General features: G+C 44.1%; 1 protein-coding gene across 2 annotated transcripts in view; it reads right to left on the reverse strand.

Moving 5' to 3' along the window:
• Nucleotides 1-24650, reverse strand: part of gpc3 (glypican 3) — a 96286-nt gene that overhangs the window by 22462 nt on the left and 49174 nt on the right. For both annotated transcript variants that reach the window (XM_068325625.1, XM_068325626.1), the window contains exons 3-6: nt 22086-22771; nt 13114-13268; nt 11966-12091; nt 7766-7877 (exon numbers count right to left, since the gene is read on the reverse strand). In XM_068325625.1, coding sequence (XP_068181726.1) covers nt 7766-7877; nt 11966-12091; nt 13114-13268; nt 22086-22771 — 1079 coding nt within the window. The remainder of the gene's footprint in view (nt 1-7765; nt 7878-11965; nt 12092-13113; nt 13269-22085; nt 22772-24650) is intronic.

The following is a 24650-nucleotide window of genomic DNA, read 5'->3' on the forward strand; positions in this document are numbered from 1 at the left end:
ACGGCATTTTTGCCGAAAGGGATTAATAAAAATGTTCGATTCATATCCGTGCCATCCCATATATTGTGTGATAAAAACCGAGAAAGAGGCTCGTCAGAAGAATCCCAGGAGGTCTGACCCTTCAAATGCCAAAACGCATCCGACAAATGAGCGGGAAACGCTCTGTAATCAAAGACCAATCATATAATTGCTCTATTTTGCCACCAGCTCAACCGTCTCCTGTGAGATTAGCTGTTCGGAGGAGAAACCCGATAGGCTGGGAAGTTTAACAGATGTTCTGGAAAACAAACTCATCTCCAGCAGATCAAGAAACACATCACCAAAATATGTTCTGATCTAATAGCGCTGACTCCCAGATATGTCTCTCCACAAGGGAGCTCACTCAGTCGGCATCCACACAATGAAAGTTCTACACACTATTATGCTGACAGGGACATTCTCATTAAGAGAACAGTGAGGCAACACAGAAACCTGCCAGCTTGATGTCACAGCTGAAGAAAAGATGCAGCCTGTGTGTCTTTATCAGCTTTTACACGCAGACTGGACCTCACGCAGGAATGGGCGACACGGCACAAGCATGCACAAAAAAGTCCACGGCTCCACACGGTCCCAAATGTTTAAAGATTCCAAGTCAAGAAGCAATAACCAAAGGGGAAAGCCATTTCTCTTCATCCATTTATAATACGCAGTTCACTTTAAACTTGGCTGCGTCTCAGTAATGACATCAGCTGCTTTAGGCGTGAGAAAAGGTTTGCTTTTTAAGCCGAGGCGACCGGCTCTGAGATTTTTTTTTTTTTCCCCTCGGGTGTTTAGTTTAGCCTCACAGAGGCACAAAGGCAAGAGTCCCCCTGCCAGACCGTCGCCGTATCGACCGAAACTCTGATCAACACTGACAACGTGAGAAATGACACGTTTCACGGGGGACACTGTCGTGGAGCACTTAGTAGGAGAGGAATGAGATGTCAGGGGCGGGGTGGGGGGGGGACATATTCCTCAGAGGGGTCCCGTGTTCTCCTCACCGGTGGCAAAAAGTAGCTGCTATGTCGTAGCCGTACGTGCGGTGTGACAGGACAGAACCCATGGTGTGAAAGTGGGGCAGTGTTTGAGCCAAACGGAGAATAACCGCCATTCAAATGGAAAATATGTGCGAGATAAAGGAGGCCTGGTAGGACTTGTGAAGCCTGAATGTGAGCGGCCCGTGTCCTGAATGCATATGAAGCTGTATAATGTACACATTCTTCTGGATGCGGCGCTCTAACACACACACACAAACATGACGTACCGACTCAGCAGCGCGGCGCTCTCCTGGTTTACATCCAGGAACATTAAACCTCTATCTAATTTTTGGCCTGCGCTCATGCAGTCGGACTATAAATAGGGCAGATGAAAGTAATTATCTGTGAGTTGTGGCGTGCTCGCTCACATCAGATGCTTGATTAGTCCATTTTGCTTTTCGCCGTGCAGCATCCAGAGCTGGTGGTCTTTCAACGGGCAGGGAGGTGGAGACCTTGTAAAAGTGCTTTTAACTAAACATCACTTTCCTCCGGTGCCTTCAGAGGCTGTTTACAACGCGCCGGCTCTGAGCAGCAAGGCCCGTGAAATATCGTGTCAATAAAGATTTAGCTGGATTATAAAACAAGTTGTTCAGAGATTCATGGTGTCCTGAAAGCGTGCCAACATTCCCATTGATCCACAGCGTATTCTCAAATTTATTAGAGGGGATGAGGCACAGTAACGTATGGTTACCAGATGATTAATCCTAATAATTCTATGTGGGATGAGATGATGAGTGAACGGCCCCCATTGTCAGAGGAACTGCACTGCAGATTCCTTCATCCAACAGGATGAATCACAACACATCTGATTATCCTCCGACTTTATTACCAGTTTTATCACGTTTCAGTTTTGTTAAATATGAAAAAAAAAATGTTTTTTTGCATATTAAAAACATGAAAGTAATGATTGCACATGTAGAACCAAAAAAACCCCCACAGAAAACAATATAGTTTCCATGCCAGCCCAGTAGTTGGCGCTGTAATTTCAGAATAACACCATGTTCTTGGGTGTTTTGATGGTGGTGGACAGCGATGGATGACAGTGATGGGTTGGTGTGTTTAACAGAGACAGATCTAGTCAAACTGCTTCTCATAGCCTCTCCTCATCACTTCTTCTTCTTTTCCTTTCGGCTTTTCCCTTCAGGGGTCACCACAGCAAATCAGTTGCCTCCATCTAACCCTGTTTTCTGCATCCTCTTCTCTCACACCAACTACCTTCATGTCCTCTTTCACTACATCCATAACCCTCCTCTTTGGTTTTCCTCTAGGCCTCCTGCCTGGCAGTTCAAAACTCAGTATCCTTCTACCAATATATTCACTATCTCTCCTCTGGACATGTCCAAACCATCTCAGTCCGGTCTCTCTGACTTTATCTCCAAAACCTCTAACATGTGCTGTCCCTCTGATGTCCTCATTCCTGATCCTATCCTTCCTGGTCACTCCCAGAGAGAACCTCAGCATCTTCATCTCTGCTACCTCCAGCTCTGTCTCCTGTCTTTTCCTCAGTGACACTGTCTCTAGACCAAACAACATCGCTGGTCTCACCACAGTTTTGTACACCTTTCCTTTCATTTTAGCTGAAACTCTTCTATCACACATCACACCTGACACTTTCCTCCACCCGTTCCACCCTGCCTGTACACGCTTCTTCACCTCTTTTCCACACTCTCCATTGCTCTGGACTGTTGACCCTAAGTACTTAAAATCCTCCACCTTCTTGATCTCTTCTCCCTGTAACCTCACTCTTCCACTTGGGTCCCTCTCATTCACACACATGTACTCTGTCTTACTGCGGCTAACCTTCATTCCTCTCCTTTCCTGGACAAACCTCCACCTCTCTAGCTTCTCCTCCACCTGTTCCCTGCAGATCACAATGTCATCTGCAAACATCATAGTCCATGGAGATTCCTGTCTAACCTCATCTGTCCGCCTGTCCATCACCATAGCGAACAAGAAGGGGCTCAGAGCTGATCCCTGATGCAGTCCCACCTCCACCTTGAACTCCTCTGTCACACCTACAGCACACCTCACCACTGTCTTACAGTCCTCATACATGTCCTGCACTGCTCTAACATACTTCTCTGCCACTCCAGACTTCCTCATACAATACCACAGTTCCTCTCTGGGCACCCTGTCATTAGCTTTCTCCAGATCTACAAAAACACAATGCAGCTCCCTCTGGCCTTCTCTGTGCTTCTCTATCAACATCCTCAAAGCAAATACTGCATCTGTAGTACTCTTTTTTGGCATGAAACCATACTGCTGCTCACAAATGTTCACTTCTGCCCTTAGTCTAGCTTCCACTACTCTTTCCCATAACTTCATTGTATGGCTCATCAGCTTTATTCCTCTGTAGTTGCCACAACTCTGCACATCTCCCTTGTTCTTAAAAATGGGCACCAGCACACTTCTCCTCCATTCCTCAGGCATCTTCTCACTATCTAAGATCCTGTTGAACAACCCAGTCAGAAACTCTACTGCCACCTCTCCTAGACACTTCCAAACCTCTACAGGTATATCATCAGGACCGACTGCCTTTCCACTCTTCATCCTCTTCAATGCCCTCCTCACTTCATCCTGACTAATATTTGCTACATCCTGGTCCACAACAGTCACCTCTTCTAGTCTTTGTTCTCTCTCATTTTCCACGTTCATGAACTCTTCAAAGTACTCTTTCCATCTTCCCATCACACTACTGGCACCTGTCAATAGACTTCCATCCCTATCCTTAATCACCCTAACCTGCTGTACGTCCTTCCCATCTCTGTCTCTCTGTCTTGCCAACCTGTATAGATCAGTCTCTCCCTCCTTACTATCCAACCTAGCATACAAGTCATCATTAGCTTCTTGTTTGGCCTTTGCTACCTCTACCTTCACCTTACGCTGCATCTCCCTGTACTCCTGTCTACTCTCCTCAGTCCTCTCAGTGTCCCACTTCCTCTTAGCTAACCTCTTTCTCTGTATACACTCCTGTACCTCCTCATTCCACCACCAAGTCTCCTTATCTACTTTCCTTCCAGATGACACACCAAGTACTCTCCTACCTGTCTCCCTGATCACATTAGCTGTAGTTGTCCAGTCATCTGGAAGCACCTCCTGACCACCCAGAGCCTGTCTTAACTCCTTCCTAAAAGTCATGCAACACTCTTCCTTTTTCAGCTTCCACCATTTCGTCTTCTGCTCTGTTTTTGTCCTCTTCATCTTCCTCACCACCAGAGTCATCCTGCACACCACCATCCTATGCTGTTTTGCTACACTCTCACCTACCACTACTTTACAGTCACTGATCTCCTTCAGATTACATCGTCTACACAAGATGTAGTCTACCTATGTGCTCCTACCTCCACTCTTATAGGTCACCCTATGTTCCTGCCTCTTCTGGAAGAAAGTATTCACTATAGCCATTTCCATCCTTTTTGCAAAGTCAACTACCATCTGTCCTTCTGCGTTCCTCTCCTGGATACCAAACCTGCCCATCACCTCCTCATCACTTCTGTTTCCTGCACCAACATGTCCATTGAAGTCTGCACCAATGAAAACTCTCTTACTTCTAGGTATGCTCTGCATCACTTCATCAAAGTCCAGCCAGAATTTCTCCTTCTCCTCCAGCTCACATCCTACCTGTGGAGCATACCCACTAACAACATTGAACATCACACCTTCTATTTCTAGCTTCAGACTCATCACTCTATCTCACACTCTTTTTACCTCCAGGACATTCCTAACAAACTCATCCTTCAAGATAACTCCTACTCCATTTCTCTTTCCATCTACACCATGATAGAACAACTTGAACCCTGCTCCTAAACTTCTAGCCTTGCTACCTTTCCACCTGGTCTCCTGGACACACAGTATGTCTACCTTCCTCCTCTGCATCATGTCAACCAACTCTCTACCTTTTCCTGTCATAGTTCCAACATTCAATGTCCCTACTCTCAGTCCTATACTCTTGGTGCTCCTCTTCTCTTTCTTCGCGCGAACACTTTCCTCCTCTCCTTCTTCGACCAACAGTAATCCAATTTCCACCGGCTCCCTGTAGGTCAACAGCGCCGATGGCGGTCGTTGTTAACCCGAGCCTCGACCGATGCGGTATGGAAGTCATAGGTTTGATTCGCATCTTTGATTTGGCAGAAATTTTACGCTGGATGCCCTTCCTGATGCAACCCTCTATATTTATCCGGGCTTGGGACCGGCACAATAAGACACTGGCTTGTGCCCTCTTGATGGCCTCTCCTCATCACTTAATAATCAAATAATACAAAATGCACTCAGGACTCCAAACAGTGAGCTCAAAATAGCCTGTTGGCAATTTACATGCTGACGTTATCAGTGGTCTGTTATCAGGCCCAGAAATAGTCACATGACTGACAGGTCAAACCTTGACAAGAGGTGAGGAACTTCTTTCAAACATTATAGGACTACACACAAAAAAAGTCTTCAAACGTTCACATTACTTTCAAAATAAATTGTTTTAAATCTTTGGTGCTAACATTTCACCATCGATTCCCTCAGCTTTTTGTTTAATTAGTGCGAGTTTAATCTGTAATATTCTGTTAATTCCTAACCAGGAAATGTGAGTAGGTGAATGTGCTGAAATGATATAGTGAGCATGGTAAATGCTGAACATTATGGTTAGTGTGACAATACAGTATTTAGCTCCTTGCAACACTCACCTAAAGACAGAACATCACAGAGCTGCTAGCATGGCTGCAAACTCTAATTTTTTTAAGTTTAAAACTTTAAAAAAACATGATAGTAAACAACAAGAACGCCAATGCGTAAACAACACAAACTTAGTCAGAAAAACCTTGAAATCCTACACTTGACTGGTTGTATTATAATGGACAGTATCGTGAGGCATTCCTGCTTTGTCGTGCCCCCCAGCATGATCATGACTCGTGGAGAAATATTTGTGTAATCTGATTTGTACACAAATGGCCGTGAGTCGTAAACAATTTTACTGCACTTGAAATATGTAATGAAGTGCAGTTAGCGTTCTGTCAGATCTTAATCCAGCCCATTGATGTTGAGATCTGAAGGGAAGTTGGGGATCAAGCACAAATATGTTTGACTCCGATGTACGGTCTTCAGATATGGGATTAAAAGCCCCCATGTGTATAGTCAATTTACATAAATATCAAGCATGTGTGTGTAAACAGAATCAAAACAGCGCATAAAGGTCCATACGGTGTTTAGAGCAGCATGGCAGCCAATGAGAACAGTAAGTCAGGGTATCTGGTTACACACACACACACACAGGAAGGGAGAGCTCGGCTAACGTCCGTGTTTCCATGGGATTGTCTGCACGTCTGTAACACAATAAACTTGGCCATTCCACAAACTGCATCTTCTTGCAAAATCTCATCAAAAGTCAATCAGGAACCTGATCCACACAGTAAACAGTCGGCGCTGCAGCAGCTCCCATGGTTCAAGTGTTTGTTTCTGTCAGAGGAAGGAGTTTTGAAAGCTTTATTACATTAAAGTGTGTGTATGTGGATGTGAGTGTGTGTGTGTGTGTCTTCTGTGCTCCAGATCAGAACTTGATTTCAGTTTATTGTAACTTGGATTTATTTTTGTAGTTTCATTGGTTTAATAACATCTTACCCTACGAGTTAACTGCTGACGTGTAGGAATGTGATCCAGGGGTCAAAAGGAGTTCTAAACAGGCACAGTCAGACATTCATGCAGATTTTAAGCATGTTTGTGGAAGAAGGAAAAAATCAAGCAGCAATAGTATTATTACCCAAACTGTATATCACTCCTGGTTTTACAACCACATTAACTGGTCTGGATAATCTGGCGTTTAAATGGCTCAACGCGTCTGATCTTCTGGCCGATTGAGTTTCTTGCCCCGTCGACCTTTGTTTCAGTTGCGTTTTTATTCTCAGTCATCGCATCGATTACTTCAAGAAATGTCACGCTTTCATAAAAAGGAGAAAAGATGAACTGAACTGAAATTATCATTCAAACGTGTACGAAACGTTCTGAGTCAGCACCAGGATGAACACATGAAGTGAGCTGGGGGGGGTTGGGGTAAAGAAACTACACCACACCGTAAATTGAGAGAATGACAGCATCTAAAATCACAACCTTCTCTATTTTTCTTTGGGGGTCTCGGTTGTCAGATGGGGGGAGTGGTTGAAGGTCCACAGTTGCACCTTGGATCTCCGAGGTTGTTTAAACAAGAGAGAAGGATTATAATCCACTGTGACAGGTCTATAGTAGTCAAACCCTCACACACACGCTACTAGGTGGTCAAGAGCAGCCCGACGTGTTGACAGCTACGTGTGCAACCACCAGGAACAAGGAAACACACAGATCTGTGGGCTGATACATCCACCTAGAGAGGCCGCATGCACTCAGTAAGCCAGCTCCGAAAGGTGAATCCAATGGCAGCAGAAGCGGCTAAAGACGAGGTTTATGACGTCTGATCAGGGAGATTAAACATGAAATACATGGATATTTCAAAGAACAAGGTGTTGAAATGACTTTGGAAGCACAATAAAGGATCTCCATTCCATCATTTGACTTGTCCTGTGCTGACCCCCACAGGAGTGAATCCTGCAGCAGCCTGGAAGTCCAGTTATGGCCCCGGAGGCACAACTGGTAGAAATAAAAACACCACATCCTAACACGTAGAGTAAAAGACAGCGTTTTAACCCAACAACTACTGAAAATGGTAAAAAAGGAAGCGTGTGCACGCCCCTCACCTGGTTGATGTGCTTGAGTTTGTCTATGATCTGGCTGATGACTGGCTCTGGAGGCTTGTTGCCCCGGGACTCGGAGCCGGAGTGCAAACGCTTCAAGCCAGGCCCGGGAAATCTGACACGACAGGAAGAAACACCGAGTCAGTTCATCTCCTTCACACAAGAGTGCAGCTGAATTTCATAGTGAGCTCTGAGAGGAAAACTGAACTGTCCACATCACAGTAGCCACAAACAAGGTGTGTATCGCCACCTAGTGTCCATAAGGTGAACGACAGCACCTAAAGTTACAGATTCTGCAGAGCTTGAAAGTTCATTTGTAAATCAATCCTAAGCAAAAGAAAGAGTTCTTCTTCACAGAAATTACAATTTTGAATAGACAACAACATTTATAGATTTCATTGCATTTGCAATAAAAGCAGTGGAGAGTGTATTGTTAAAAAGAAATAGTTTTAAATGTTTCAGCATCAAGTCTCATCAGGGTTTGCACTACATAAAATATTTTACATTCGGAAAAAAAAGGATAAAAAGACCCTTAAAGGAGTTTAATAGTCATGCATTGGCTGATACATAACTTTATATAAGCATACGCATGCCTCTGTTGCGCCTAATGTCAAGAGTTTATTCAGGTTCATCCAGCCTGCAGGCAGGTGTTCACACGTCTGTGTGAAACTGAGGGAACACGGCTCCGTTAACGCCTGGGTGTGTTATTAAGAGGAGGAGCTGGAGACTCTCTAATGTTTCTGCAGGTGTTTCTCTGCTCTTGCCAGGAATTAGTTCTTTCCCGTCAGAGATCTGAGAAAGAAACTAACCTCTCCTCCACCAGACGAGTGTATTTAGACGAATAAGGGGTCTGTTGGGGAGGGCAGGGGTCGTCCCTCGATAGAAGTTTCTTATATGGCAGTAGAAGGTTTGAAAGTTGAAGCAGTAATGAGTTTTAAACCTTTAACATGTGCATAAGTGACATTGTGTTTGTGCAAAGTGCAGTTCAATGGATTTATAAATGCTGACATTCTACATTTCTGTTCTAGCTTTATGTCAGGTATCAGGGTTTTTGTAGAAAACTTGACTATGAGAGAAATATCAATGACGACGGAGTGAAGAGACCCAGCAGGAGGGTTGATACCCCCCACCCCCACCCCTTCTGTGGTGCAGAACTTTGAAGTGAAAATTGAGCATTTGGAGGCTACCTGAGGGGGTAATTTATCGTTTCTTCTTGTATTCTAGCTGAGAGGTGAGACAGCAGTAAACAACACTTCTCAGGGTCTGTTAGAGTTTAATAACTTTCCTCATTCATGTCGACCTTGGAGGCTCAATTGTCAGAGTTTGGCTGAAGATCCTTAAGATTTAAGAAAATAAAAGAATTTTAAAAAGTTTGAATCAAACATTAAAAGGTGGCAAAAAAAATCATGAAAATGATTACATTTGTGGAAAAAAAAAGGAGAATCCAAGGTGTAAATTATAACCTGTCTATTCTTTTAACAGCAGTAATTTTTTTAAAATTAAAATAAATTTTTTATAAAAAACCTGTCTATTTATTCTTGTAACAGCCACGGTCAGTAAACTGCTATTAAGCTTAAATAAATGGGGTTTTCAGAAATGTACAAGAGCACCAAGAGTGAGGTCATACTTTGCTCTCGGCCCTGAGAGAACACACATTCGCACGCACGCACCCACACACACACACACACACACACACGCGCGCACACACTCCTTTTACCTGCCGTCTCCATTCATCAGTCTCCTCTCCCCTGAGTCAGACTTTTCATTTAGCTCAAATTACATTTCCCAGGTATTTATTCTCCTTATAAGCCATGATCTCACCCCTCTCTGCTAATTATCACATTAATAATGGAAGGAGATGTGTGATCCATTAAGGACAGGAAAAAAGAGAGGACGGGCTGATGGGGGGGGGGGTGAAGCTGAGATAAGGAGCAGAGACAGATAAGACATGTTAGATATCAGGCCGGTAATTTCATTAAGATATTATTTAACAGCATTGTGTTTGTCGTTTGTTATCTGAACCTCCATTGTTTGCTGCCATCAGAGCTGATCACATCAGTTAGCTCCAGAGAGAACCAAATGTTAACACCTCTACTCCTATCAGGTCCGGTGTGAACGAGCCATCCGTCACACCAGAACACACCCCGGCCGTCATAATGGAGTCTGACACTTTCCACACTGTCTGATCACACCTTCAGCCCTGTGGTGTGGAAACACTGGGGCAAAATGTGGATCGAACGCGGTTTACTTTGTAAAGAAGACGAAGCTATTTACAGGTACAGGGATGATAACATTCGCTTGAAGCCCTAATCTTGACCCACAACATGTAAAAATATGTTATGCATCTCATCGTTGAGCCACCGTTGTTGTTGATGACTGTCAGGAGTGTGTGTCTGTATTTGTATCATCTATCACATGTTTACCAAACCCTGTCTGTGGTTCTCCCAGAGGGTTCTCCTTTTCCTTTACTTTTCTGACAATTCTTATTGAGTTTTTCTTTACCTTTCATGTTTGAATTTGGGCTATAAAAATAAAATTGATTGCTCGATTTACTAGCAATGTTACTAGCACTATTCCCTGATCAAGACATATCTTAAAAAATATACATGACATGACTCTTCTATGAAGTAATAACTGTCATATATTTGTCTCTGCAGCTACCACGGCCGTCTGAAGCGGCCGCCCCCGTCATCAAGCCTCCGGTTCTGTTTCACTCAACAGAATAAATGGGGTCATGTCAGATTGGAAGCGGTAATGAAGCCAGATCTGAATAGCAGCATGAGGGATGAGGTGGTGGTGGTGGTGGGGGGGGGTCAGAATGGCAGTTTGATGACGACTGATGACAGATTTAAAAAGCAGTACCATTTAGCAGCTAATGCAAAGAGGAACTCAAATGGAAATGTCTTCGGATTGGAGAGACTAGGTTAAGATCGGGGACACACAATACAGCCTCCTTCACTTGCGGACCATCGTTTAACGTGACACTGTGAATTTTGTTGATTATAAATACACAAAGGTGAGATTCAAAAAGAGATATCTGCAGTGGGATTTTATCCAGACGTATTAATATTATCTTTTCCTGATTCTCTCATCCTGTTAGCTTTTAAAACAGTCCCTGTATCACATATTCACACTTGACTAAAAATCTTTTTATCATGTCTAAAGCGTGTGCAGGATAACACCATCATTAGATCCAAGAGGAAAGGAAATTAAATGTTTTGAGTTGACGCAGCGTCACGTCTGTTATCACCGTAATCGGCGTGACACCCTTTGATTCCAGTGAAAGGTGCTGCTGTCTAATCCTGGCTCCAGGTGGGATGGTAAACACATCTCAGGAAAAGCACAGCAATTAGCTCTTAAGATTACTACACAAGTTTAGTACACCCCAACCCTGCAGCATCTTATCCTCTCTGCACACACAATCTAAATTTATCTGCATGAGAATGAATGAACGCCATGTTTGGCTCTAGAGAGGGAGGACAATGGAGGTCTATCCACAACAAATCTCAGAGTGGAAATGTAAGCAGAGGGGATTTTTTTTTTGGCAGATGACATAGAGAAAGGATTGCCCCAAGTCACATGTCACTGTCTCCTCCACAGACGGAGGGTTTTTTATCTCTCTGAGTGACTCTTTCAACTTTCAACAGTTTGTGAAACATCTCAAAAGCAATAACCTGCCACGAGTCGAGTCTCTGCGTTGATTAAACTCTTAAAAGAAAAGAATAAAAGAATAATGTCTCTAACTGTCTGAGCCAAATTGAGATTGGGGCCAGCTAACGGTGCGGGCGGAAGAAGGAGAAGTTATGATGGGTGGAATCAACAGACAAGGGTGAAGTAAAATATCGCAAAACCCAAATGAGGTACTGCAGGGTGCGCCCGAGGCTCAGGATGAAGGAGGAAACGATCGAAACGGCAATTAACTAAGAGAGAAGAGAGCGGCGGCGCGGCTGACATTAATAACATCCCATAGAGCCAAAGTCAAGATTTACACTCAGGCTCTCATGTGGAGCTCATCAGCTGCAGGAGAACGTCCCCTTCAGCTCACCTCCGCTCTCCTGGAGGAGAGCTCTGGGAATTCAACAATGAGAGAAGGGATGTTTGCGTAACGGACCAATCAGAGCGCAGGGAGACAGGACGGGTCTGTAGGTGTACCTCAGGGTGAGGCGCTGATGGAGACCTGTTACAAACAGGACGCTGATTTACCTGTCTGTCATCTCCTGCCCGTTCCAGCAGAGGGAGTGGTTGGCTGGAGGAGGCTCCCGGCTGCAGAGGGCCTCCCCCAGGCCGCTGTAGAAGGAGCTGAAGCCCTTCAGGTGGAAGATGAATTCCCTGAAGTCATGAGGGAAATGAAAAAATTATCAGTTGATCCGAGTCACGACAGCAGGGAGAGAAACAAACAAACAAACAGAGATGGAGGCAGGCTGTGTTCACACCGTAGAAGAAAGTGAATTTATTTCTCGTACCAGGTGACGACCCAACGAAACACTGACGCAGGAAACAATTTCTTGTCTTGTTTGTGGTGTCAGCAAAAAGATCCGATTGAATCATGTGATTGGATCGCTGATGTGAGCGCGCCCAGTGGGAGGAACGTCACGGGAACCCTGGTGTAACCGTTCACACTGCTGTCAGCAGGAATCAGATTCACATCGGATTTAGAACCCAATCGGAACCAAGAAGATCAGCCTCCATGTAAAGCTGTGGATATGTTACCCATTTCAAAGTTCCCACAACGTGGATTAAAGGGTTTTATACACTATGCAGCTGCTTTTTGGACCGAAAATTGACTTTAAAGTTTTATAGAAACCTATTTCTGTTACTTTCAAAATCAACGTCTACAAGTTTTTATGTTTTTAGTCATTTTTTCTGACCTGTGTGTGATTTTATGTGAAACATATTTTATTGAATCTTAACCAGGTCTATCCCGTTTAACTAAGTTAAATAAAATCTGAATAAAATAAATACATTTTTCTGTCTGACAATCCGACTCAAAAGCAGTCAGATTCGATCTTCTTTCCTCAGCACGAGGATGAGACTCCTCTGAGAAACGGATGATGAAGGAGCGGAAGCGAGGCGAGTCTCTGTGGGTAAACGACAGCGGATTGGTCGCTGAGCTGCTGAGGCCAGCTGCCCCACTGGGCGTTATTACCCCGCTCCTATAAGCCTGTTACTGCTCCAGGAGCGTTAAAACACTCGAGCGGAGTGTTACAGGGAAACAGGAGAAAAACTTTCCACCGTGTCAGGCTCCATATTTATCTGCCCCCCACCCCCCCGTCCCCCATGTCGTGTTCTGGACAGCGATGCTGCCTCAGCATCCAGCTCTCAATCTGGATTATGGCTCCTGATTGGCTCACCTCCGGAGTCCAGCCAGAGTCTCGTCGGAGTCTGAGGATGAGGATGAGGATGAGGGGTGGGGCTGGGCACCACGAGCTGCAGGAGGCTGGGGGCCAGGAGGGCCGACGGAGCGGGAGGCCCGCCGCTGGGGGCCATTTCCACACATCCCGCTGACCTGCAGAGGATGAGGAGGAGAATGAGATATCAGGATGGATGGATGGATGGAGGGGATGCAGATCCCCCCCACCCCCCCACACCCCAACCTTCTTCACCCACTTGCATCCCATTATTCCCAGTTGGTTTATTCCCACCTGACGGCGCCGACAGTAAGAACCTGTCAGCAGGTAACCCGCCAGCCTTACTCAGCCCCCACAAATGATCATATGCTTATTTTTTTGGTGGAGGGATGAGAGAGGGGAAGGGAGGGATTTCCATAACAAACAGGTCATTGTATCGTCTGCCAGACGTCTCTGCCTTGTTCCAATTTGTAATCATAACACTCCGAAAAAAAAAAGAAGAAAAAAAATAAAATGCAAACGTGAAAATACGACCTCTGGTTTGCGTCTCCGTACCCGTCTAAATGTTTCCACGCGGGACGACAGAACAATAATAAATAAGAAGTCCCTCTCTGTCGTTCAGAGATAATGGAGCTGGCACATTCTTTTCAGGTGCAATAAAAATGCAAATGGCTGTTAATGTTTAGCTTGTGGTTTAATGATTTTCCGGAGGTTTAATTTCCCCCGGGGATGCTGGCTGAGGCTTAATTCTGCCATGTCATGTTAACAGCTAATTGTGCCCAGCTACCCTTTAAGTGAATAGGCTGGCATCGCTGCTGCTGAATACTGATGTGAGCACAGAGAGCAGCAGCATCTGTACACACACACACACACACACACACACAATGCCAGCATTAATGGAAGACACACACACACACACTCAGAGCAATTTGAATGTAAAGCACCTGAACCATTAAAATGATAAAGATGCACTTCTACATAACACACACACACACACACACGCACGCACACACACACACACACACACACACACACACACACACATATAGAATCGACTAGTACGTGAATGTTAACAAACAGAAAATTCTGATCAGCTGTAAGACAGAATCATCAGTGTTAATCAATACAGTATTGTTATCCAAGGATAAGGTGAGACACACACACACACACACACACACACACACACACACACACAAACACACACACACACACACACACTCCTCTCCTGTAATTCACTGGTTTTCCTGCGCCTGCAGCGAGAGCCGCTGTTCCCACAGGCAATGATTAATGTGATTGGAGCTGCGCTCCTCTTTTGTTTGTGCCTTCCTGAGAGGCTGCTGGGAAGTTGTGGCACAAGGGAAAGACTGATTCAGCACCCCCCACCACCACCACCACCACCACCATACCCCCCCATCCCACTCCTTCCACTGAATTTTTTTTCTTCTTCTTTTCAGATTCTTCAAGGAAGGGGCTCATTAGGCGAGTATTAATATCACCCAGGGCTGGACTAACATTACCGACAGTCTCAGCGTGAACGCTGGTGAGTGTCTGCACACGTCTATCTGCACTGAGCAGCCAGCCTCACTGAGATGCTGACGGTAAGTACGGTGCTTCCTGTACTATAAGGTGCACTGGATTATAAGGCGCACCTTCAATGAATGGCATATTTTAAAACTGGTTTAATATATAAGGCGCACTGGATTAAAAGGCGCACTGTCGGTTTTGGAGAAAATTAAAGGCTTTGAGGTGCGCATTACACACACACACACACACACACACACACATAGACGCCACGTGTTCGTGCATTTCCACACCTGCCTCTCTGGACCCGTGTTCTCGTGCAAACAAGTCATGAAGGGAAACTCCAACCGAACAAATTTATTGCGAAGCGGCTTTAGGCTGGCACTCCATTCCGCCTTAATCAGACGCTCCAGGAGGGACGACGACACCGTCCGTGTTGTAGAGGCGGCAGGGCGCCACGCGCGGCTGTACCAACATATTGGACAGTATTTGGTGAGTAATGTTTGTCTTCCAGGGGAGTCCAGACTCAGGGGAGATGAGTCAGCACGCAGCCCCTCCTCTTCCTCCTCCTCCTCCTCCTCCTCCTCCTCCTCGTCTTCACTGAATTGTTGTCACTATAGCACAGAAACTGTCTTCTGGAGAAACGCTGGCATTATCGACATCCCATTTGAGCTGGAGCCTTTTCAAATCCTCCCAGTGAAGTGATAATCTCTATTTGTCAGACGTAAAGTAATACCAGACAGATATCATGGTGGTGTTTTCAAAAGCAGACAGCTCAGCCGGAGACATCACCGTACAGTGTGGTGTGGTGTGGTGCGGACGGGCTCAAAATACCCTGAATCGCTGCTTTATTAAGACACACCATTTGGCATTTGGATCCAGACTGGGGAGTCGGACGGAATCTGACAGATTTAACTGTATTACCTCTGACAAGGTTCTGGACTCACAGTTTGCTTGTTTGTCTGTTGGCAATAGTTAAGAAAAAAACCTCAACTTCATTTGTGTATCCATCAGTTTATAACCTCTTTCAGTAATTAATCTTTTAACTTCATGTTACAACAGTGTTTAAATGTTAATGTTGTTTAGAGAAGTGTAGGACGGTTATAGCAAATTCTAATTCTTTCTAAACAGAAATGAATATAATATGGAGTGTTAAGAATGGTCACATTAGTCTGCAGCAGTATCAGAGAGAAACACCACCCCCATTTAAAGCAAAGTAAAAACAAAGCTGCAATTTATCTGAGAATTTATCCATGTGGCTCAAGCTATAAAGGAATAGTTAGTAACGCCCAAAGTGAAAGTATGACTGCCTAACCTGCTCATTTTTTTCAAAAATAACGATGCTATTTATCTTTGGGCTCCATCGGCTTTTTAAAAGGTTCCCTATTGTTTTAATGCTCGCGGCGCTGCAGAACTATTTAAATACATGAATCAAGTCTGTTTAAAACATAAAAACGGGCTCATTGAGATTCAGGTAACACAGATTTCAGTCTGATCTTTAGTTCTCATTGATCGACTCAGCTCAAGGTGTATTTTTATCAAATCTTGACTTCATATTAATGAGATCAATAAATCGGAAAATATTTGGGAAAAGAAGTTTTTAGTGCAGCTTTCCTTAATGATGGAACCTGAAAGGCCTCCTAGAGCTGATGAGTAGAGCTGCGTAGATGAGGATGGTGTAGATAAAGACGCATTAGCTGTTGATGCTCAAAGGTTAAAGCAATGCTTTTAACAACGCTGCATCACACTTGATTCCACACAACATTCATACTTGTGTTCTGCAAAAGTCTTTCTGATTTGGATTTCGACACTGATGGAGACGAAGCGGTCGAGGAAGTTATCGATCTTTGGATTGAGAGAGGATGAGGATGAGTTACTAAAACGTAGAGATAAATAGAAAGTCTTTGATGAATTTCCTTCTTGTCTGAGGTTTGATGAAAAGATTAAAAAATTTGTTTAATTTAGACCCAGCTGCTAGTAAAAGCAGGATTTTATTCACCCATTCAATGAAGGTATTGATCCATCTGATGTCTTGCTATAAAATGACATGTGAGTGACTTTTAAACAGCTGAAACTCAGGACCACGGATCAAAAAAAATTTTTTTTTTGGGGGGGGGTGCAATACATTTCAGATACAGTGCAGCTGGGTGTCTGACAGCTGTGTGAAACGGATTAAAAAGAGGATAATATGAGACTTTTAATAATAAATGCAGCAAAGATTTAATCAGCTCTCATTTCCTCAGTGAAGCAACAGTTCAGGTGTCATTTATCTGTTTGCATAAAGGTGAAGACAGAAAAATAATGAGCTAGAAGGGGAAGTCTGTGTATAAAAAGATTTTTTTGCAGGTACAGTTAGGTCCGTAAATATTTGGACAGAGACAATATTTTTTTCTAATTTTGGTTCCGGACTGTACCACAATACATTTTCAATGAAACAATTCAAATGCTGCTGAAGTGCATAATTTTTTTTCCCTGTATTTTAGTGGGTTAAACAGAAAGATTGCATTAAAGTGTGACAAACTAAAGCATTTTGAAACACAATCTCCTTCATTAAAAGAAAATGTTCACTTGCAATAGTTTGATGAAAACCCTTTGCTGGCAATGACTTCTGAAGTGTTGAACTGTTGGACATCACCAGACACGGGGTTTCCTCCTTCTCCAAAAAAAAAAAAAAAAACTAGTGTCAGTGTCCAAGTATAAATGTACCTGACTGTATATGAGATATTGGACAATGAATTTATCACAGAACAATCCACAACTCATGTACTTTCTGTATATCTCCCATTTAGGTCAATCCATCAAAATTCTGTCCCAACCTTCTTCCCATCTTCACTTCAACCGAGGGTCACGGAGTGATGGATGTCTCCTTCACACCACACTGTCCTCTTTCCCCTTGGGCTCACTCTTCGCACTCTCCCCCCCACCCCTTTATTCTTCTCCCCCCCACCCCCTTCATTCCCTCTATTTGTCGCTGCTTCTTTCTCCTCAGTAACCGGTAAAAATAGAGCTTCATAAATCATGCATCTTCTCTCACAGCAGCACATAAGAAATGAGAGGAAAAGAAATAAATGGGAGGGCGAAAGAGGGGGAAGGATGTAAAGGATGAGACGTAGAGAAGGAGGTGGATGACATCAAACTCCAGGAGAGGAGTGGGAAGCTGACAGGGAATAGATCGGAGCTGCAGGGCTCTTGGCTGCCCTCTCCGTTCGTCTGAACGTTGGTCGATTCACTCAGGAGATGCAGGAAATGAATGTTAACATTCTGGGGAGCGGCTGGCAGATGATGAGCGGTCATCTCTCCAGCAGAGTAACATGTTTCATGTCCTCAGAGAGGGAGAGGAGGCGTCTCTCTCACACCTCCAGGATCCACTTTTTCCATATGGAGTCCTTCTGTTTGTCACCCTCAGCCAGAGGGGAGGTGAAGGGAGAGACAGCAGCTCTCAGGATCAGACCCAACCCTAACCACATCGGTTTGGTAAAATGAACCACAACTAGAATTTACAGACACAAACAGCATTTTTTTAAAATGCTTGATCAGAAAATAGCAACCTAGACATGATGTGCCATGATGAGTAACAGTAATGACATACTGCATTTTAAATTATATTGCTAATATCTCTTGGGTGGCTCTGCTGGGTGCAGCAGATTGACGTCAGAGCATTACAGCAGCAGATGGCTTTTATTGGTCCTGTTCTACTACACCTCTTTTTCCTATTAAAGCGCACAGTTGTAATTATTATAAATTATTTATTCTATATATTGACGATAATTTCATTATTGGGTAATAAAATCAATAATAATGCATCCATTCAGTGTGTGGCATGCAGCCAGGACAAACCTTCACCATTTTATGAATAATTTAAAACCTAGAAAACCTGTTGTTGTTTTTTTTCATGCTCAATTAAACCCACAAGATTTCACCAAAATACAAGTTAACACTGAACATATTTTACAGCTAACCTGGTTGTAGCGCCCCCTAGTGGTGATGTCACATGGACCTCAGTGACAGATGCGTGTTGATGGATGTGGACTCACGTCTCTGAGCAGAGGCTCTGCTGGATGTCTGCTGAGGGCAGATCCACACTGAATCATTCATGTCAGACATCTCTCTCTGTTTAGTATCTGCTTGTCATCGCTGACTCCGGATTAGTTCCATACAATTCACAAGCCAAACCATGTGCACCACATAAAACACTCTTCTCTCTCTCCCCCCATCCTGTGCCTGCTTTCTGTTTATTCCTCATCTTTCCATTTTCTCTGATCTTCAATTTGATGGCACAAAACATCCATGCAAACCTTTGAAGACTAAAAGAAGAACCTCTTTCCTGACTTGGCATCCAGTGTAAACAGACCAGAATTGGTATCACATCATTTCTAGTTTTTGTCAAGACTGTGGCAGCAGCATTCTGGGTAAGACTTCTGATGATGATTAGGATGATTGTAGACCAGAAAAGACTACATTACAGAAATCAAGCCTGGAAGATATGAACATATGTCCATGTTTTGTTGGTCTCACACATCACAACTCTGTTTTGTTGGTATTTAGTTGAAAAAAACATTTTATTCATCCATTTTTTAATTTCTAAGAGGCTCCTCAGTTGAATTGGGGAACGTTTTCTGGCTTAATAGGTAGAAATAGTTGCATTAATGGAAAATTTACAAGGGGAAAAAAGAAAATAGTATGGGGCAAAGGAGCGATCCCTGAGGTACACCACAGATATCACATGCCACCTCCTCCATGAGGTATGAGATGGACATCAACATGTGTGAAGCCCAGACATCATGTTTATCTGAAAAACCTGATTCAATGCGAATGACTTTAAAACATGCTGATGACACGAAAACACGTCACAATGTGATTTTCATTTTGAGCAACTTCTTCTCCTCTTAAAAACTACAATTGATGCATATTCAGTTCATTGTGATGTCGCATTTTCTCCCAACTCTGTGACATTGCATTAGCCAAATGAAGATAATGTAAAGGACAAAAAGAAATTGATGGGAATGTCATTTAGTTAATTGGCTAAAACATGAAAAAAATAATAATTCTGCACTGGTCTTTTAATCCCTGGATGCAGTCATATAAAGGACTAGTTGGGGTTATTTGAGGTGCTGGATAAATTTGCTTGACGTCCTCTGACTCCTCAGTGAGACAAAATTAGCCTTTAGGGAAACAATGCCTCTGTCCCTTCAATGACACCACACAGTAAGGAGTGTCCCTGCAAGATTACATTCATTCACACTGTCACACACACACACACACACACACGACCTTGTGACAGCGATGAACAGTACACTACCACAGCAGCTTTAATCCGGTATACTGGAACCAGAGTCAGGGCCATAAACACTGTGTTAAGTCATCTGCAGCGACTGGAGCTGCTATCATAAATAAACCCACACAGACTCTATTTAATTTTGGATAAGGATCTTGTTCACCTACACACAGACACATTTCCCCAAAGTCAGCGGTTCAGGGATGAACCACGCCTCACACTGTAGAGTAAGTGAGGTCAACCTGTGTGTGAATAAATGATGGCTTCTGAGTGGAAACCCGCTCGCCGCGGGGATTTGGGGTGTGAGAGTGAAAAGTTCAGTAGGTATACAGAAGTAAAAACACACGGCGCTCTGTAACTCCAGCAGAAACGCCTTCATATTTCATGAGCGCTTCACCCCGGCTTCACATGTGGGCTGCAAACAAACTCGACTGTTTTATCGCAACCGAAGCCTCGCCTGACGGACGAGTGAGAGACGAGCTTCAGCGAGGCGAGTCTAAATCTGTCGGGGGGGAGAAAAAAAAAATGCATTCTCTCTCTTTACTTCTGATTTCCCGTCTCAATTCTGTTTAATCCTACGTGTCTTGCTTTAAGGTGGGAGGGAATGCTGGGAGTGGGTCTGAAGGTGTTTTCAGTGATTTCTTGTTCCAAGGTGATGTCTTCTTTGTTGGAGTCGAGACAGTTCACCTTCCTGACTTAATGAAATCTTCCCATCTGAAAGAAACTGGTTAAGAATTGACATTTCTTTTTTTCTTTTTTTCTGTCCTGTGTGTTTTTTCCGAGGGACTGTGCTTCATAAAAATCCTCCCAAATTCCAAATCTGTGTTGTTGCAGCTAAACTTTACTGCAGTCATTTGGCAGCGGATCGTATCGTATAGAGAAACGGGATTATGAGGCCCGATGTGAACGATAAGAACCGAGCAGCGTAATAACTAACAGTAAACAGCCTGACAGTTTTATGTTCCAGTTTGACGTCTGGTAGCATAATAGTCCCACAAATTGGGTTTTATTTTAGTTTATTAAATCTGTTCATGCACAAACGCATTAGTCTGAAAGAAGAGAATAGATGTTTTGTAGCTGATTTAGCCGTGGGCTAACTTCCTGTGATGACACAGCGGTGGAATAACGACCTTTCCTTTTCTAATTCCAATCGATTTCTATTTCTATGACGCAGTCGTACATGTGGGTCCAGCTGCGCAGTGATTTTGCACAGTTGGAGAGGAAGGACACACCGCACACACTGACATCTTCACAAGCCCTGAAATTAATCAGTTCAACAGGACCGCTGTCGTTCTGCGTTCACACACCGTGTGCCAATAAAGTTAGGAAGACAAAGCGTGAGCACCGTAAATTGTTTTATTGGGCAGAGGGTCTGCTTAGCAGGAAAGAGATTCTCAAAACTAGATTTTTGCAATTTTTTAATTGATGCACCTGATAAACTGGTTTCACTGGGATGAATAAGACGCCAGCAATGATACATGAAATCTAATTTTCTCAATGAATTCATTCCCTAACAGGAAATGTTCCACTGATGTTAGCGTTCCTCCCATGGAAAGGAGGAAACATCTTCTTCTTTTTTTTTTCCATTTTGTCTGCAGTAAGTCTGAGACACGCAGCAGGGAGGAAACCATTAAACGTTTATATAACGATTTAGAGAAAAAAATTATATATTTTTAAAAATGTTACTCTGCAACCTGTTTTGGGCCACTTTAAAAAAGAAGGATCCGTGAAATTTTCGTCCATTAAAAAACAGCCAGAAGATGCTTTTTTTCAACATTTTCATTCTTCAAGAGCAAATCAGCTCCCTGATGGATTTCCATGTAATTTGCGTGCGGTAAAAAAAAAGTCACATTTAAAAGTAGGTCCGTAAATAAACCCGTGTCCCCTCCCCAGCTCTGAGTCTGTTTGGTCCTTGTTCTTCTGACTAGTTATAACAGTTTAATGCAATGAAAGAGAACGGTTGAGTGCTTTTCTAGTTATTCACAGGATAAAATGTCTCAGCGTTGTAAATTGCAGCATTTGTCAAGTAAGCCTTCAAATCCATTGAAATTGGAATGAATGTAATTATTCCGTCTCTAGGAATGCTGCCACATCAACGCAGCCTCTTGTGTTTTTAACGTATTGCTCTTTGCAGCCTGAGGTGTGTGTGTGTGTGTGTGTGTGTGTGTGTTGGACTCACCAGGACGCTGAGGCGGGTGCGGGCGTTCACAGCGTGCTTCAGGGCCAGTTTGATCATGGAAGGCAGCCGGAGAACCACGGCCTCCATGTCCTGCTCTCCTCTCATGGCTCCAGCCAGCTTCCCCAGTCCGTCCACGTAGCTCCTCCAGTACGGCTGCACCTCGGCCGCCCCCCCCAGGCAGCCGTGCATCACCGCCTGACAGAAGCCTTTGCAAGCCGGCGGCCCCAGCATGCCCTGGCAGTGTGGGCAGTACCACAGCCTCAGCAGGGCCCGGCTGCAGTCCCGGTTGGGTCGGAGGTGGTTGGTGGTGTTCACCACCTCGATGCCCAGATTCAGCGCCTGCAGGAAAACTCTAGTGGCCAGGAGGGAGCGAGACAGACGGGTCATCATCAGTTTGGGATACGAGCCAAACGCTCCCGAGTCCTTCCAGGCTCCCCTCACACACTCCTCAGAAGCAGAGGACAGGCTGACCCCCAGCAGGCGGCGGTAGGTCAGCGGGAAGAGGCGGCTGTAGAGCGTGGTCACCATGTGGTCCACCGTGGAGTCCGAGCCGAGGATGTAGAGCGACATGTCCAGGAACAGCTGCCCCACAGAACTCTGGGCTCCACCTCCAAGACCCGGGAAGTCCGACCTCAACATCGTCAGGGTGGAGTTACGGCCGTGACGTAGAACCAGGTCAAAAGCTTCTGCAGGACAGAGAGAGGACAGGAGACGGGATCAGAAGAGGTCCAACATCAGGACAGGTGTCGCCTCCCACAGACGAAGATAACTCTCATCAAAGGGAGAACGGAGGAGAACTTGAATCATCAATAGGGTGAACACATTCATCCCATCTACGACCAAAGGTCCAGCCTCGTCTTCACATTTATCAGGTGTTTTCTTTAGTAGGACTGTCACACACACAAAAGAGAACACACACAGAAACAGCGGTGCAATAATAAACATGATTTGGAATATAAAGACAGCAAAGTATGCGTAAGGATGAGCAGTGAGATTTAGGTTGTGACGTGTTGTAACAACTAAAGACGAGAAATAGCTCAGAAAGTTGCTTTTGAAAGACTGGATTAATCTCAATACATTAGTCAAAACGGAGCAGCAAACAGGGCGAGCAGGAGGGAGGCATGTGGCTTATGGCTTATCTGAAAGGAGAATATAATCGCTGGTATTTCAAGGCAAAAACTGAAGTCTTATCAACAAGGTGGCACATGAAGAGAGCGCTCTATCATCGGCCCAGTAGCAAAATGAGAGAGGAACCAACAACAGAGGGGATTTAAAGCTCCATTACAGAACGCAGCAGGGGGTCTGAGAGTTGGTGAAATGAAGCTTTGTGCAGGATGCTGAAATCCCATATATACCACAGCTAGTCCACTACATCGTTTTGTTTAGCGTGATAAGCACTGCCACTCTGTGAGGGTGGGGGGCCACTGCTTTAGAGGACATTAAAGGAAGCATTGGTTTTTTTGTGCATCATTTAAATTTCATCATTTGATTTTTTTTGATTTTTTTTTTCCTGCTTGGATAATTTCTTTCTTTTCATGCTTCGCTGAGGTCATTGAAGAAGATATTAGGGGGAGAAGAAAAAAATCTAAATGGTTTTGTTGCAAAGTGAAGAAGCGAGCGCCAGGAGACGCTTCCTGCAACATGGCCTGCCCTCAATAAGCTTGTAAAACTGCATTCAGGCTCACCATGCGGCACAATTAAGATGTATCACAAAGGCAAATGAAGTGAATACACAGATTCCGAGCATGTGCAGAATGCAAATGAATCCTGGGTGGTGTGAACTGCATAGACATGTCTGGATGAGAAAATTGCACTATGAGATTTTATGACCCATTTGTAATTTGCACAGATAATTAGAGAAGTTGAGGAAAGGAATGGGATTTTTGTATTTTTTTTAAAGAACAAAAAACAGTTTTAGCACCATGCAGGTGTTAGTCAGACACCACAAACTATATAGTTATGGTTTACACCAGGTCAGTTGGTGCATTGACTGTCTGAGCAAATTAGAGGAGCTGAAAATGTGTTAGCATTATGAACATGCTTTTTGAGTTCCACATGTATGATTAAAATCTGGTCTCTTGCATGTGCTTGTTATCTGACCTGTTGAGGTGAATGTCCTGAGATACTACTTTGCTGTCCATGTCTTTAAAGTCAATGCTAAACGTTGCTGATAAATGATGATGACTTTAAACCCACCATCTCACGAGAACCTTGGGAACTTAAGTGAAATTCAATACACTATTAACCTGTAATTGCCACATAACGGTCACCATGGCTGCTCCTCAGCAGAAGTTACACAGTCTGGCTTTAAGCAAGCCATCCATCCCCGAGCTGCCTCAGTGGGAAACAGGCTGTAAATGTGAACGCGTGGAAGACAGCATGCAGGCTCAGCGAGACGGTTCCTCCATGAGTTTCTCTCTCTGTGAAAAACTTTGGCGGATATTTTGGTGAGTGTCAGAGGATGTTGGGGAGTAGAAAACACATCTGCTTAGATTTTCAGGCTATGTGTGTCCTGCTGCTGCTTCCCCTTGTGATCGATGAGCATACGGATAGTACAGATCGTTA

Source organism: Antennarius striatus, chromosome 10 (assembly GCF_040054535.1).
Source record: "Antennarius striatus isolate MH-2024 chromosome 10, ASM4005453v1, whole genome shotgun sequence".
Classification (NCBI taxonomy): domain Eukaryota; kingdom Metazoa; phylum Chordata; class Actinopteri; order Lophiiformes; family Antennariidae; genus Antennarius; species Antennarius striatus.